Source organism: Chelonia mydas, chromosome 1 (genome assembly GCF_015237465.2).
Source record: "Chelonia mydas isolate rCheMyd1 chromosome 1, rCheMyd1.pri.v2, whole genome shotgun sequence".
NCBI lineage: Eukaryota > Metazoa > Chordata > Testudines > Cheloniidae > Chelonia > Chelonia mydas.
Window position 1 is genome coordinate 275,547,132 of NC_057849.1, and position 14,551 is coordinate 275,561,682.

At 40.3% G+C, this 14,551-nt stretch overlaps 1 protein-coding gene across 1 annotated transcript in view; it reads right to left on the bottom strand.

The window, feature by feature from the left end:
- The window catches only part of ACSS3 (acyl-CoA synthetase short chain family member 3), a 135,748-nt gene that overhangs the window by 95,654 nt on the left and 25,543 nt on the right, over positions 1 to 14,551 (bottom strand). The window contains exons 3-7 of the mRNA XM_007059031.4: positions 11,037 to 11,225; positions 3,468 to 3,602; positions 3,044 to 3,184; positions 211 to 291; positions 30 to 125 (exon numbers count right to left, since the gene is read on the bottom strand). Coding sequence (XP_007059093.3) covers positions 30 to 125; positions 211 to 291; positions 3,044 to 3,184; positions 3,468 to 3,602; positions 11,037 to 11,225 — 642 coding nt within the window. The remainder of the gene's footprint in view (positions 1 to 29; positions 126 to 210; positions 292 to 3,043; positions 3,185 to 3,467; positions 3,603 to 11,036; positions 11,226 to 14,551) is intronic.

Consider the following 14,551-nt stretch of genomic DNA (forward strand, 5'->3'; position numbering starts at 1 on the left):
CACCTACTGTGTCTCTTTCAATCATTTACCTCATACAAAACAGTTGTATTCCCATGCAGGAGAGGTGCATAACAAACGTAGGAATGGCCAACTACCCAGCCTAAGTCAGAAGCTGCCCACCACACCTAGAATAAAATAAAAATTAAATTCAGTTAAAAAAAAGTTCCAAAAAGTTTTAATACATGCAACTAAAATTTAAATAGCACTTACCTCTCCAGGTCTGAGTCCATATATAGTGGACATTGTCCAGTTCAACATAACCGCATAGCCACCTGTTGGTCTAACAACACCCTAAGTGAGAAGTAATTTAAAATTAAGATCACTTAAAAGGCAAACACACATTAAATCTCCTTCTATTAAAAAAATCTCATTACTATAAATTAGCTAGAATATTTAAAGTTGTCTAACTTGAACTTTGACATCCCTGCCATATCAGAATAATATAACAGCCCAATCCTATAAATATTTGCTCATACAAGTAGTCCCATTGAAGAAAGGCCAAGTACAGATTAAAATTAACTTTTGCATTATTACCTGGAGAATTAGTTCAAAAAAGATAGAACAAAATATTAGATCTGATGTCAATTATTTACCGAACACAACAATCACCCAGCTAAAATCCTCTATTCAAAATCAGTTTTCCACACATTTACAAACAAAAAAGTTATAAAACATTTAATTCAAGTATGTACAGAAATTAATCCTCTCCTTCTCTTCAGTAACAGAAACATAAGCACCATGCTATGGAATAATATATATTTATTTTGCTGTCAACAGCATCTTGCACAGTCAGTTATGCTGAGAACTAGAGCTGATTGAGAATTTTCCGACCAAACAGGCTTTCACTGGAAAATGCTGATTCGTTGAGCCCAGAATGTTTCACAAAAACATACTGAGTCTGACTAGCCGGTTGCTATTTCACCAGTGCTGTACAGTATAGGGCTGAAGAATCACAATCAGTTTCATACACTAGTGGCAGAGTCCTGGAGAGCCTATTTCATTTTGGAAACATCATGTACTGAAGTTTCCAAAGTAAAAATTTTAAATAGAATGTGTGGGTTGCAGGAAATTTTGAAAAACAAGGGTTTTATTCTGGTCTGAATCAGAACTAAATCAAACTTCAAAAAGTGGAGATTACAAGTTTTGGCCAACTCTATTGACATCTAAAAGTTGCTTCTGGGATGCAGTTAGCACAACAGTTGCTAGAAATTTTGGAAGAGTTGGGATCACAGGACCTATGTGCACCTACTTATGTAAGCTTAGCTGTAATACCCCACAATAACTTTGTTATTTCATCTAAGTACTTTATTAGAGTTCTCAAAAGAAGCAACATGCGTTTGACTCCTCTGTGCTTTGATTAACTGGATTGCTATTTGTTTATGAAAAGCTCCTTGTCACTGAGGATAGGTAGGGTTCCTAGCCCTTTTAATTGGATTTCACCTCAAGATGAATAGGCACCTGGGAATCCCTTTCCCCTCTCTCAGCCTATGTCCTTTCATGCCAGTCATTGCTTCTATTTTAAGATTTTCTGTTCTGTTCTCTGCCCCCATTTCTTCCTCCTATTTGGTTTTCTTCTTGTTGTGCAATTGTATTTTTAGCTATTTATCTCGGGTTCTGCTCACTCAGTATTTTCCTCCACCTACTAGGCCATCCATTACATATTCCACTGACCTCACCCAGCCACCAGCACTATACAGCTCTCTTTCCAACTTTGTTGGAAAGTTATATCTTTGTTAAGATATAGAGAAGATCCTTCCAGTGCCAGAACGGGGCAAATGAAAGGGATGGAAAAGCATATAGCTGGTGCCTCTGGACCCAGATTTCTCACTGACATGCCCTTACCCTACTTCCACCCATCTCCCACTCCCTAGAGTCAGTAAACCAAAAACAGTTTAGAGTTAAGTGTTATGATATTAAGCATCTGTTTTCCACAAAAATATAATGGGCTTTCCACTGAGACAGTCTTTTTAGATGCTTCCTCCACCCTCCCCGTGAACCTCTGTGGGCTCTCCCACGAACCCCTGTGAGGGGAGACCTATTCACTGGGTTTGAGAAGACACTTAAATCTGCATCATATGTGATTAAATGGAGTATTGCTTCAGATATTTTATTGAAGAAATACTCCTTTCCTTTGCGGTAAGGAAGTTCTAACACAAACCCTATGGACTACTGCTTTAGTAGTGTACAGTTTTAGACTGATTTGAGCAATAGTCAGCCAATGGGCAAAGGTGAAACAGGTTTGACATTTACTCTTAAAATAATGAGGGAAAGCAGACAAAATGTAACATTTTCATTAATGACTTAGATATCTTAAGTTTTTGACTAAAGTTCCTGGGGCTTGCGGGGGGAGGAGAGTTGGAAAAATATACAAATTAAACACAAGAAAAAAATGTTAATATAGCAATAAAACTAGCCCAAGAAAGAAGTTTGGGGCATTCTGTGTTCTACTCAGCATATCAGAATTCTTCTAAAGATATATAACTGACTGAATTTGAAAAGCTAAAATCTTCAAAGCATATGCTGCCTTAGTTGTCTAACCTTATTCAATCTCAACTTCCATCTTTATATGCTTTTTTTTTTTTAATGGAGGAACTATTCAACATTACACCCCGATTCCAGCCAAAATTCATGGAGTATTATCTGATCCTCCTTTATTCAGTATAAAAACAAACAAACAAGTGATCACAAAGTAAACACTGTTGACCAACCTATCACTAAATTATTATATAACATATCACACTGCTAATATAGAATGTGCATACATAGAGAAGAAATATGTCCCTTCTCCTAAAGAATTTATATTAAACAAACGTTTAGATTAGAATTCAGTTTATTTTATGTCATTCACATTCAGATCCACTATTATGATTTATTGGAAGACAATGAACTTTAAATCTTAAAAAGTTAAAGTAATGAAATGTGAGCAAATGAGATCAAAGCAGTTTTAACAATACTTATCATTCATTGCAGTGAGCTTTGGCAAATATTTTCAGCCTTTTAAATAGTTTGGTCACAGATATTTATACTAAAGATAGTACCCTACCTTGGGCAAGCCAGTCGTTCCTGATGTATAAAGAATGTAAAGTGGATGATCTGAACGAACAGCAACACAATCATGAGGCTTGGCTTTTGCTATTTCTTCATCCCAATCAAGGTCACGACCTGAGACTAGAGGAACAGTTCCCTATACACCAAGAAACAGAAATATTCAATGAAATTTAACCAGATGGAATAAAAGACACTGGCTCAAGAGATATGCAGCATCCAGTCTCCCATATGGATACCTTGAACAAAGCTAGTATACCTAATCTCTCAGACACAGAAGCTCTACTAGCTAATTAAAAGTTATTTAAATCTCATGACACGAAAGATCTCAATTAAAATGCACAGCAAAACATATTTGATTAAAAAAGAAAAAAAAAGAAGATACATAAAAAGTTAATAAACAAGAACAACTATAAATTTACCAAGTGAGGTCGAGTGTATATGAGAACTTTCTGAGGTTGGTGCTGTATCATCTCCAGTGCTCTTTCTAGAAGCGGCATGTATTCCACTCTCCTTCCTGGTTCTATCCCAAAAGTTGCAGTTACAACAAGTTTGGGCTAAAGTAAAGAGGATCATAGTACATTAAAAAATGTTTGCCATAAAATTATTCAGTAAATAAAGCCCTTACACACAATACACACATTTACTTCATTTCTAAGAGAACATTGTACTCTTCACACACAGGTTTCTGTACTTTTTTAAATGATTGTTTGGATGACATCCTCCTCATTTGCACTGGAAGTGAGAACATTAGACTGCACAATTTAAAGTCAGGGCACCTCTTTAATTTAAAGTCAGGGCAACAATATACAAAATGTTTTGACATAACTTCCAAGACCTTGCCTTCAAAAATTAAGTAAACCAAATTTCTATTAGTCCTATTCCAAGAAGTAAAAATCAACTAATAGTCAGACTCATCTTATTTAGAACAGAACCAATCTTCTCTCCTCTGCAAAACTGCAAGCACAACAAGAGTGCTCTTAGTTTATTTTGTACAATCTCACAATCTGACCAAGCTAGTTTGTTAATTGTGTATATTACCAGAAATCTCATCATGGAGGCAGTGGCCCCAATTCCAGTTACAGATGAGTTGAGCTTTGAACTTAGAATGAATAGCTTTCTTATGTATGAATAACACAGTGTACCATCTCCAAATTTGTTACTAAAGGAAATTCATTAATTGGTTCGAGTTCAAAAAGATTTTTAAGATCTTTTTGATGAGCTTTTAAAAAAAATAATAATAAGTTCAGCCTTTGTCCTCGCTCTCTTTTTGACCAGAATAAGCTCATCAACAGAATAAGATAGAATCTTCAAACTTTCCATATAGTTCAGCTTAACTGAAGTCATGTGGAGGCTACATTTGAATAAATTAGTTTGTAATTAATCTAAAATACTAACAACTATGGTCTCCCATTGTTATGTTTATAGACTAGTCAGGGCTAATTTTGCTTAAGTTGCTTTTTAAGGGGCCCCTTCTCCAGCCACTCTGTATGCTGCAAATCTATTCTCAGACAAGATCAAGTTAATTGGAGTGAAACTCATGCTAGGCAAGATGAATACTTTCTCCAGAGTATAGGGGCATTGATTGGGAGCGTCATAGATGGCTCCCCCATGCCTGGCCCCCTACCCTTTCCTATCTTTGTTAGATAGGAACAAAGATATCCCCGCTAACCCTGCCATGCTTCCTTCACATCTCTGCTCACAACCTCCTCACATACAGCCATCTCCCCATTACCTTTAGCTCTCCAGCCCTGCTTTCTGGTGTTGAGGCAGGAGGGATATGCACAGGTCTGGTGAATAAGGAAGGATGTGGATAGGAAAGTGGGCTGTATTAGGAAAAACAGTGCTACGACAGTGGGGGAGGTAGGATAGGGTAGGGCAGGGCAAAGTTCCACAGCATCAAATTCTCCTTTAAGAGCTCCCCTTGCAATCCTGCCTCAGTGAGCAGTGGAGCAAAAGCAGCAGTGCCATAGGGAACTGTTCAAGCAGAGACTCATCTCCCCAGCCCAGACCCAATGTCCCCAACATGCAAGACCTCTTCCTCCTCTAGCCTCTCCATGCATTCCTGCTCTCCCTCCTCTACACCAACACTGCCACAACCCCCGGACCTCCTACATGCCCAAAGAACCCTCTTCCCTCTGAAATCCCTGTTCGCTACCTTCAGCATAGGCTACACACATTCCTGCTTGTCCCCAATGCATCCCATCTTGCCTTCCTGCTGTCCAATTTGACTCTGGACTTTCACAGATAATCAAGATTTTAAAAACTGAATAAGATCAATTTTCTTACAAAAAGTCAAAATTTGAAAGTTTCATATCCTTCAAGCTTACCTATATGCTGATACTTTAATTTTTTTAAATATGTAGGCAATGTGTCATGTATGTGTTTGTAATATATATTACACAACCGGCAGTGTTCAGACAGACAGGGCATCAGCAGACACCAGTGCTTTAACCATCCTGTCATCCATATCTTCTCTCAGCCAGATTAAATTAAACAAACAATGATTGAAGTCCAGCATCTGTTCTACCATATTTCAAAGGCTTCAATTTTCTTCTTGTCCGCAGCATTAGTTTCCCAGAATTCACATCCATAAATGCTATGAAAAAAATAAAAAGCTTATTTTTTCATAACAACTTATGGATGGGATTCCTGGAAAATAATGCTGCTGACAAGCAGAAAACTGAAGCCTTTAAGATATGGTCCTAGCAAAGACACTTGTGTATCTCCTGGATGGAAGAAAACAAATGCTTATTTTTGAAATATTGCTGAAGAGAAGTCAAATCTGATCTCAGAAATCAACAGGCACAAACTTATGAACTTTGGTCACATCAGGCATAGAAATAGAAAGAATGCAAGGAAGTTATTATGGAAGGAATAGTGGTAGGTCATCGAAGTCGGGGATGACCAGCAAGGAGATGGATGGATGGATGGTGTGTGGCAGATCATTGGGAAGTCAACTGCTGAGAGTGCAGTTAGAATGCCTTAAGAAGGCTTCTGAAAATTCTATGATGTCACCAGTATTCAGACATAAATAAATGGACTTTACTACTGCTTCTACTATCTGAGCTACACTAAGCACTTTAAGCTTTGCAAACTCTTATGATTTTATCACAAGACTTGTGATTATTTGTTGTTCTGGAGTAAAGCTGTCACATGAGCATGTCAGCTTTAATTTTTTTTAGTAAGTTTCTAGCCCTCATGGATGTAGAGAACAGCATGAAAACATGAACGGAGCACGATCTAAAGGATTAGAAAACAGAACACCAATGAACAGAACCCTCACATTAAGAAGCTCATGATTTTGTGGATCTGACTCGTAATTTGAGACTGGCAATACTACATGCCCTCTGTTGCTTCTGCTAGTGGAGAGGCATTGGTGGCAGTGCAATGGCGAGAAATTTTAAGGGCTGCAGGGGGGAGGGAGCAGGAGGGAAGACTAATGTTTACATAGTTTTACTAGCCAGACTAGCTGCCACTGTGTGGGCATATAATCCATATGAGATTGCAACTCCTCTTTAGTTCTGTCAGGTATTCTGTAACATTCTACATAAAAGCAGATAAATCATACTTAAGGCTATGATTTTGTCACGGAGATTGCAGAAGTCACAGAATCCGTAACTTCCAGAGATCTCCGTGACTTCAGCCCATGGCAGCTGGGAGCTGCAGGGTCCCCTCCACCACCGGTGGTGGCCGCGAGTTGTGAGGTACCCACACTGCCTGAGGTGGTGGGGGCCCCCTGCAGCTCCAAGCCACCACAGGCAACAGGGACCCGCCCCACAGCTCCTGGCTGCCGCAGGCAGCATCGGGTCCCCACAGCTCCCAGCCACCATGGGTGGTGGGGGTATCCCAGAGTTCCCGGCCACCGCGAGTGGTGGGGACCTCCTGGAGCTCCGAGCCAGGGCCCCCGCAGCTGCCCAGCAGCTGCAGGCAGTGTGGTGACTCTGTACCTCTCCACTTTGTCACGGATGTTTTTAGTAAGAGTCACAGACAGGCCACAGGCTTCAATTAATTTTTCTTTATTGCCCATGACCTGTCTGGACTTTTACTAAAAATATCCATGACAAAATCTTAGCCTTAATCATACTGTAAGAGTGGGTAATAAAGCTGTATACAGTTGCTTTTTAAATCTATGGAAGAGTGGACTTTTTAAAAAAATATGTATTACAAAAATAAATAGTTCTTTAAACATAAGATTGGACTGCCATTATTCTGAGGCAACCATGCCTCTTAAGTTCCAGGCTCATCATCTTAGTGTCTAATCACACAAATGGTCCGATCGTTTCATGATAATAATCAGGAGTAGCCAATTATAGACGTATCTGTCTGTAAGAACAGTATCTTATTCAGAATAAATCGGGCCCCTTATTTTTGTTTTTTCCCCCACCAAAAACCTCTGAAAAATTTCTGGGTTTTGAAAAATCCAATATCTGTATTTTTCCCGGTTTCTACTCGGATTTTGTCCCTGCTTGAATTCTCTGGACGCAGCTCCCTGCTCGGAGACCCCACAGACCTCCTCAGCGTGCCTGCGCAGGGAAGGTTAAATTGCCCCGTTGGTGGCTGCTGCCACTGCACAGTGAGGGAGTGAGACAGGCAGGGAGCGAGACAGGCAGGGAGCCTGCCAAGACAATCAACTGCTGCACAGATAGGCTACAGGGAACAAGAGGCTGCACTCAGGAGTACTGGCCCCCCTCCTGACCAGCTCCCCCAAGAATGTAAGGCACCTCCTTCCCCCAAGATAAAAACAGCCATACTGGGTCAGACCAAAGGTCCATCTAGCCCAGTATCCAGTCTTCTGACAAGGGCCAATGCCAGATGCTTCAGAGGAAATGAATGAAAGAGGCAATTACCTACTGATCCATGCCGAGTCATCCACTCCCAGCTTCTGGCAGTCAGAGGCTAGGAACACCTAAAGCATGGGGTTGCATCCTTGACCATTTTGGCTAATAACCATTGATGGACCTATCCTCCACTAACTTATCTAATGCTTTTTTTAACCTTGTTATAGTGGCTAGCAACAAGTTCCACAGTTTGATTGTGCATTATGTGAAGAAGTAAATTGCTTTTGTTTATTTTAGACCATAAGTGCCCCGGTGAATAGCTGGGCCTGGAAACCCCCTCCCCGTGCCTGCTCCTTCCCATGACTGCCCAGGCACTCCCTTTCCCTGTAATAGCCCTTGTGAGTAGGTAGGCCCGGGAATCCATCACCACCTGGAGGGGAGCCCCAGGCCACAGAATCTCTTCCACTTCACTTGCCAGACAGAGCCTGCTCCTGCCCAGAAACAGGTCACTCCAATACCCCTGTGGCCTGGTGGAGCAGAGCTGAGGAGCTCATGATGCAAGGAGGAGAGTAGTGGTAGCCCCCCCGCTGCTGGTAGGTGGGTGTATCGGTGTCAGGCAACCAGCAGGAGGGCAGTACTAGCCTAGTGGTTGGAAAAAGTTTCAGGTCTAGTGGTCAGGCATTAGGACCAATGTTAGAACCTGGGACTAGGGTCAGAGGCAGAAGCTGGAGCCACGTGTCAAACCAGAGGTCAGGAGCTGGAGGAAGCAGGAGAGCAGGTAAAGAGGGGTTCAAGGCAGTGGCAGGACAGAGGCAAGGCTGAATGCAAGGCAGGAAGATAATACAGAAGCAGTCACATGGGCAGACATGAGCACTGAGCAGCCAGCGAACTGCTACTGGCCTAAAAGCTAGCCTACTGGCCTCTCCAACCAATAAGGAAATGGGGCCAGTCAGGCAGCCTGCTGCAGCCCAGCTGTACTGATGAGGTTGCCTAGAGACTATCTCTGCTGCAGGCCCTGATTGCTGACATTCAGTGACTGGGATCTGCTCTCTGCTGGCACCCGGCCCCTGTGCCCCCAGCTGTGACAGGAATGATGATGATTTTGGGATAGAGGTTTTGTTCAAGTACTATTTTTGATCTGTTCTTTCCGGTGTTCATCAGGTGATAGCAACCCATTTTCGGGGGAAGCTTCTCAGACACAGTGAAGATCCCATTTCATGCTAAAATTTGTTGAAAATGAAAAACTGCATCTGAATGTCTACACTGCAATTCAACAGTCTCTTAGCCTGAGTCAGCTGACACAGGCTACATTGCAACCTAGACATACCTCAAGCGGCTTCAGTGACTTAAAGAACAGCATCTGTAAACTGCACATCCGACCACGTCATATTTGAAGTGTCCTTGCAGTTTTCCATTTAAATTTTTTGAAGTATTAAAATAAGATGCCTAAACAAATTGTGTTTCGATCTAACAGTCATTTAATGGACATTAGAAAAAAGTATCTGTTACTTCAGCGTAGTGAAGTATATATATGCTCCACTTCAAGATGAGATGAGGTTACAAAAAATGCCTGTATTCCCATTCCATATCACTTCATCTCAATTCACTTATGTATATAGCACAGTCAATACCTGAGAAGACTAACAATCATCATGGTCTATACAGCATTCCCAGAGCTATTTAAAATTCAAGACAAATTAAGGCAAACTGGTACTATAGCTGTACTTTTCTATATCCATACTTTTCTATATCCAATAGAAAGTTATTGCTATTACTTATATTTGGGGTCTTTTGACAAGAGCTAAATTGTGACCTTTCTTCCAAAAGAACTTCTCACAGTTTGATCTCTCTATTCCAAAGATGCAACTCTTTCTAGCATATCATACCAACATCAGGTTTGGTACCTCAGTGTTCAATAAACACAAATTATAGTACTAACTGGGGCAATTGCTAAAGAATATCTTACTAACTTTGAGTTCAGCACAGTGCCATCAATTACACAATTATTTAAATGCACGTGCTTTAAAATAGTCCTAATATAATTTGTATTACATTTTTAAAAAGCTGTACAGAGCTCTGAAATCTGGACAAATCTTGAAATTTCAGTATAAATGTGGCTCACCTCGTCTTGCCCTCTCATTTCATTACACACCACTTTGTTCAATATGCAAGCTAGCTAAAGCATTCATCAAGAGAATAAAACTTAGTTCAATTAGATTCACCTTTCAAATTTAAAACAAATGACAGCGTAATCTAGCACAGAACCCAGGGCATGCAGCTCCTAGTTCTATGCCTGATTTGCCACAGACTTGCTGTGTGGCCTTGGATAAATCACTTAACCTCCCTCTCTGTGTTTTCTCCTCTGTAAAACAGGGATAATTATATACGGTGTTCTCTTTCTGTCTCTGAGAGAAGGACCATTAGGATTAATTATCTAATATTTGGAAACTACTATGAAAATGAAAAATGCTAGCTCTGTGCTATTATGTAAATTGACCTTAAGGTTTTGCACTCTTACTTGGTTCTTTTCACCACATGGTTTTGCCAAAAAGAGTAGCATCTGAGGCTTAAAATTCATTCCTCTAGCTTGCTGAAAAAGCAGAAATAAAATTTCAAGAAATTTCTGTGATTTCCCTTTCTCTTTTCCAACTGTAATTCCCACAAAATAAATCATCAGTATTTAAAAAACATTTTGAGCAGCACTATTCATTTCTAATAGAAATTGCTAGGTATTACTTACAGTATATAATGTCAGACATGCATAATACTTTATAAACACACAGTGTACTTGAACATAAGCTGCAGCTGAATAGCTCACAGCATAATATGGACAGATGAAAAACAAACAAAAGGGAGAGTACTAGGCCAGTTTGCAGAATCTTAGACAATTAAGGGAAGGCTGGATGAAAAGTGGGTTTCAAGCCAAGATGTTGGAGCGGACAATGGTTGCCACATAGGAGGATGTTTGTTCTAAGCATAGAGAGCAGCATGATAAAAAGTCATACATTTATAGGTCAAAAAGTTAAAACTCAGTATCTGTTATAAAAATATAACACTCTGCATAAGGATCTGTCTGCATTTTGATACTATGTACGGTCAACAAAACAGGGCTATTTACCATAAAAGGGGAAATATAACAATCACCGGAAAAAGCAATTTATCAATTATTTTTTATAATTTACAATGGGCTTTGTTTTTCTAAAGGTTTACCTTTGCATGCTCAATGCGACTAGAAAGCTCTTTAGATGCAAATCCACCAAAAATGAGGCTGTGTATGGCTCCTATTCTTGCGCATGCCAGCATGGTATATACTGTCTGTGGAATCATGGGCATGTAGATGACAACACAATCTCCTTTCTTCACACCGTATTTCACCATAACATCAGCTAACTTGGAGACCTGTATAAGCAACATTTTCAAGTTAACGATAAAGAGATGTATAAAGCAAGCACCTCAAACAAACAGATTAATTGCTTTTCCAATTTAGGTGGCATCTCACAAAAAGGAACACAGTCAATATCTAGACAATAACTGGACAGCATACTTGACCATTTTATCATTGATCTCGACATAAATTAGTGGTACAGTTAACTTAAAAATTAATGCTGCTTTTCACTTTAAGCCACAGGAATGCTACACAAAATTAAAGATCCAGTACAAGGTCAATGAATTTAGTCCAGATGAGAAGAAAAATAGAGAATGCAGCATGATCTTCTGTAAAGATGAAAAAAAATGATCAAAATATATTGGCATTTTGGCTTTACAAAGTAGAGAAACCAAGAGAAAAGATTTTTTCAAATACTCGAGCCATTTCATTTAATTAGCTACTCATATTGCTAGTACAATTAACTAAAAAAATTCTATGAAAGACATACAAAATAAGAACATTTGCAGGCCAGGTTTATTTTACTAAACTAAACGAATATGAAAAAAGCCAGGAAAGTATCCGAATTGTTCATAATCCAAGTTTCATTAAAACATAGCAAAGTGGAGCACAAGTCAATAGAGAAGATACCAAATATTTTCCCAATTTTCTGTATTCTCTAATTTCTAAGTCCTCTGGGTAAGAGTTCCTCCACATTGTGCCTGCCCAAATGTCCTTGTGATCCACTTAATTTCAGAGATTACTTTTTCCTCCCACCTCTAGATTATTTAGGCATGTAGACAGGTTTAACGGACTGAGCATGAGACTGAAACTCATGCCCTCCTGAAATCTAATTCTGACCCTGCCAATGACTTGTATGGTCATGAGCAAATTATTTACCCTTGTGAGGCACACAGTTAGTACAGAGAGGTTATAGGAAGGATTTATTAATGTTTACACAATTCTTTGTATAAAAACCCCCACTAAGTGCTAGGTATTCATATCTCCAGGTACCAAGATCATTGAAGATAAATGTATGCCAAAAACTCTCATGATCACCTATCAGCGCCATTACCAAGTTCCTAATTAATATAATATGCTAACCAGGAACAGGTAGGTATCTTTATCTTGGTTTACTGATTTTTATTTTATTTTTTTGGTTAACTTCAGTGGTTAATCTTGAAAGGAATGTCTCCATCATTCTAGAAATAACTAATTCCACACCATTAATACACTGTGAAAATCTGAGATGCACTACTGAAGAGCAATGCAGTCATTGGCACTGATAAATGTATGACAACTGGTAAGAACATAAGAATGGCCATATTGGGTCAGACCAATGGTCCATCTAGCCCAGTATCTTGTTTTCTGATCAGAGCCAGTGCCTGATGCTTCAAACAGAACAGAGCAATTATCTAATGATTCATCCCCTGTCATCCAGTCCCAGCAGTCAGAGGTTTAGGGACAGCCACAGCATGAGGCTGAGTCCCCTAATCATCGTGGCTAATAAGTTCAGGGAGGATAGAGCCATTTATGGACCTATCTAATTCTTTTTGGAAACCAGTTATACTTTCGGCCTTCACAATATCCCCTGTGATGAGTACTACAGGTTGACTGTGTATTGTGTGAAGTACTTCCTTTTTGTTTTAAGCCTGCTGCCTATTAATTTCACTGACTGATCCTTGGTTCTTGTGCCTTGCAAAGGGATAAATATCACTACCCTATTCACTTTCTCTACAGCATTCATGATTGTATAGACCTCTATCATATTCTCCCCACCCCTGCCTTAGTCATCTCTTTTCAAAGTTGAACAGTCCCAGCCTCTTTTTTAATCTCTCCTCATGGAAGTGGTTACATACCCCTAACCATTTTTATTGCCCTTCTTTGTACCTTTTCCAATTCTAATATTTTTTTGAGGTGGGGAGACCAGAACTGCCTGTAGTATTCAAGGTGTGGATGAACCATAGATTTACATAGAGGCCTTAAATATTTTTCTGTCTTATTATCGATCCCTCTCCTAATGATTCCTAATACTAGCAGCTTTTTTGACTACTACCACACATTTTCAGAGAACTACCCATGATGACTCCAAGATCCTTCTTGAGTGGTAACTCTTCATCATCTGGACCCATGGAAAAGAAGCCCTTGAGGAATTCCACCATGATTTCAACAATTTCCATCCCACCATCAACCTCAGCCTGGTCCAGTCCACACAAGAGATCCACTTCCTGGACACTACAGTGCTAATAAACGATGGTCACATCAACACCACCCTATACCGGAAACCTACTGACCGCTATTCCTACCTACATGCCTCCAGCTTTCACCCTGACCACACCACACGATCCATCGTCTACAGCCAAGCTCTGCGATACAACCGCATTTGCTCCAACCCCTCAGACAGAGACAAACACCTACAAGATCTCTATCAAGCATTCTTACAACTACAATACCCACCTGCGGAAGTGAAGAAACAGATTGATAGAGCCAGAAGAGTTCCCAGAAGTCACCTACTACAGGACAGGCCTAACAAAGAAAATAACAGAACGCCACTAGCCATCACCTTCAGCCCCCAACTAAAACCCCTCCAACGCATTATTAAGGATTTACAACCTATCCTGAAGGATGACCCAACACTCTCACAAATCTTGGGAGAAAGGCCAGTCCTTGCCTACAGACAGCCCCCCAACCTGAAGCGAATACTCACCAACAACCACATACCACACAACAGAACCACTAGCCCAGGAACCTATCCTTGCAACAAAGCCCGTTGCCAACTGTGCCCACATATCTATTCAGGGGACACCATCACAGGGCCTAACAACATCAGCCACACTATCAGAGGCTCGTTCACCTGCACATCCACCAATGTGATCTATGCCATCATGTTTAGCTCAGTGGTTTGAGCATTGGCCTGCTAAACCCAGGGTTGTGAGTTCAATCCTTGAGGGGGCCACTTAGAGATCTGGGGCAAAAATTGGGGATTGGTCCTGCTTTAAGCAGGGGGTTGGACTAGATGACCTCCTGAGGTCCCTTCCAATCTTGATATTCTATGATTCTATGTGCCAGCAATGCCCCTCTGCCATGTACATTGGTCAAACTGGACAGTCTCTACGTAAAAGAATAAATGGACACAAATCAGATGTCAAGAATTATAACATTCATAAACCAGTCGGAGAACACTTCAATCTCTCTGGTCATGCAATCACAGACATGAGGGTCGCTATCTTAAAGCAAAAAAACTTCAAATCCAGACTCCAGCGAGAAACTGCTGAATTGGAATTCATTTGCAAATTGGATACTATTAATTTGGGCTTGAATAGAGACTGGGAGTGGCTAAGTCATTATGCAAGGTAGCCTG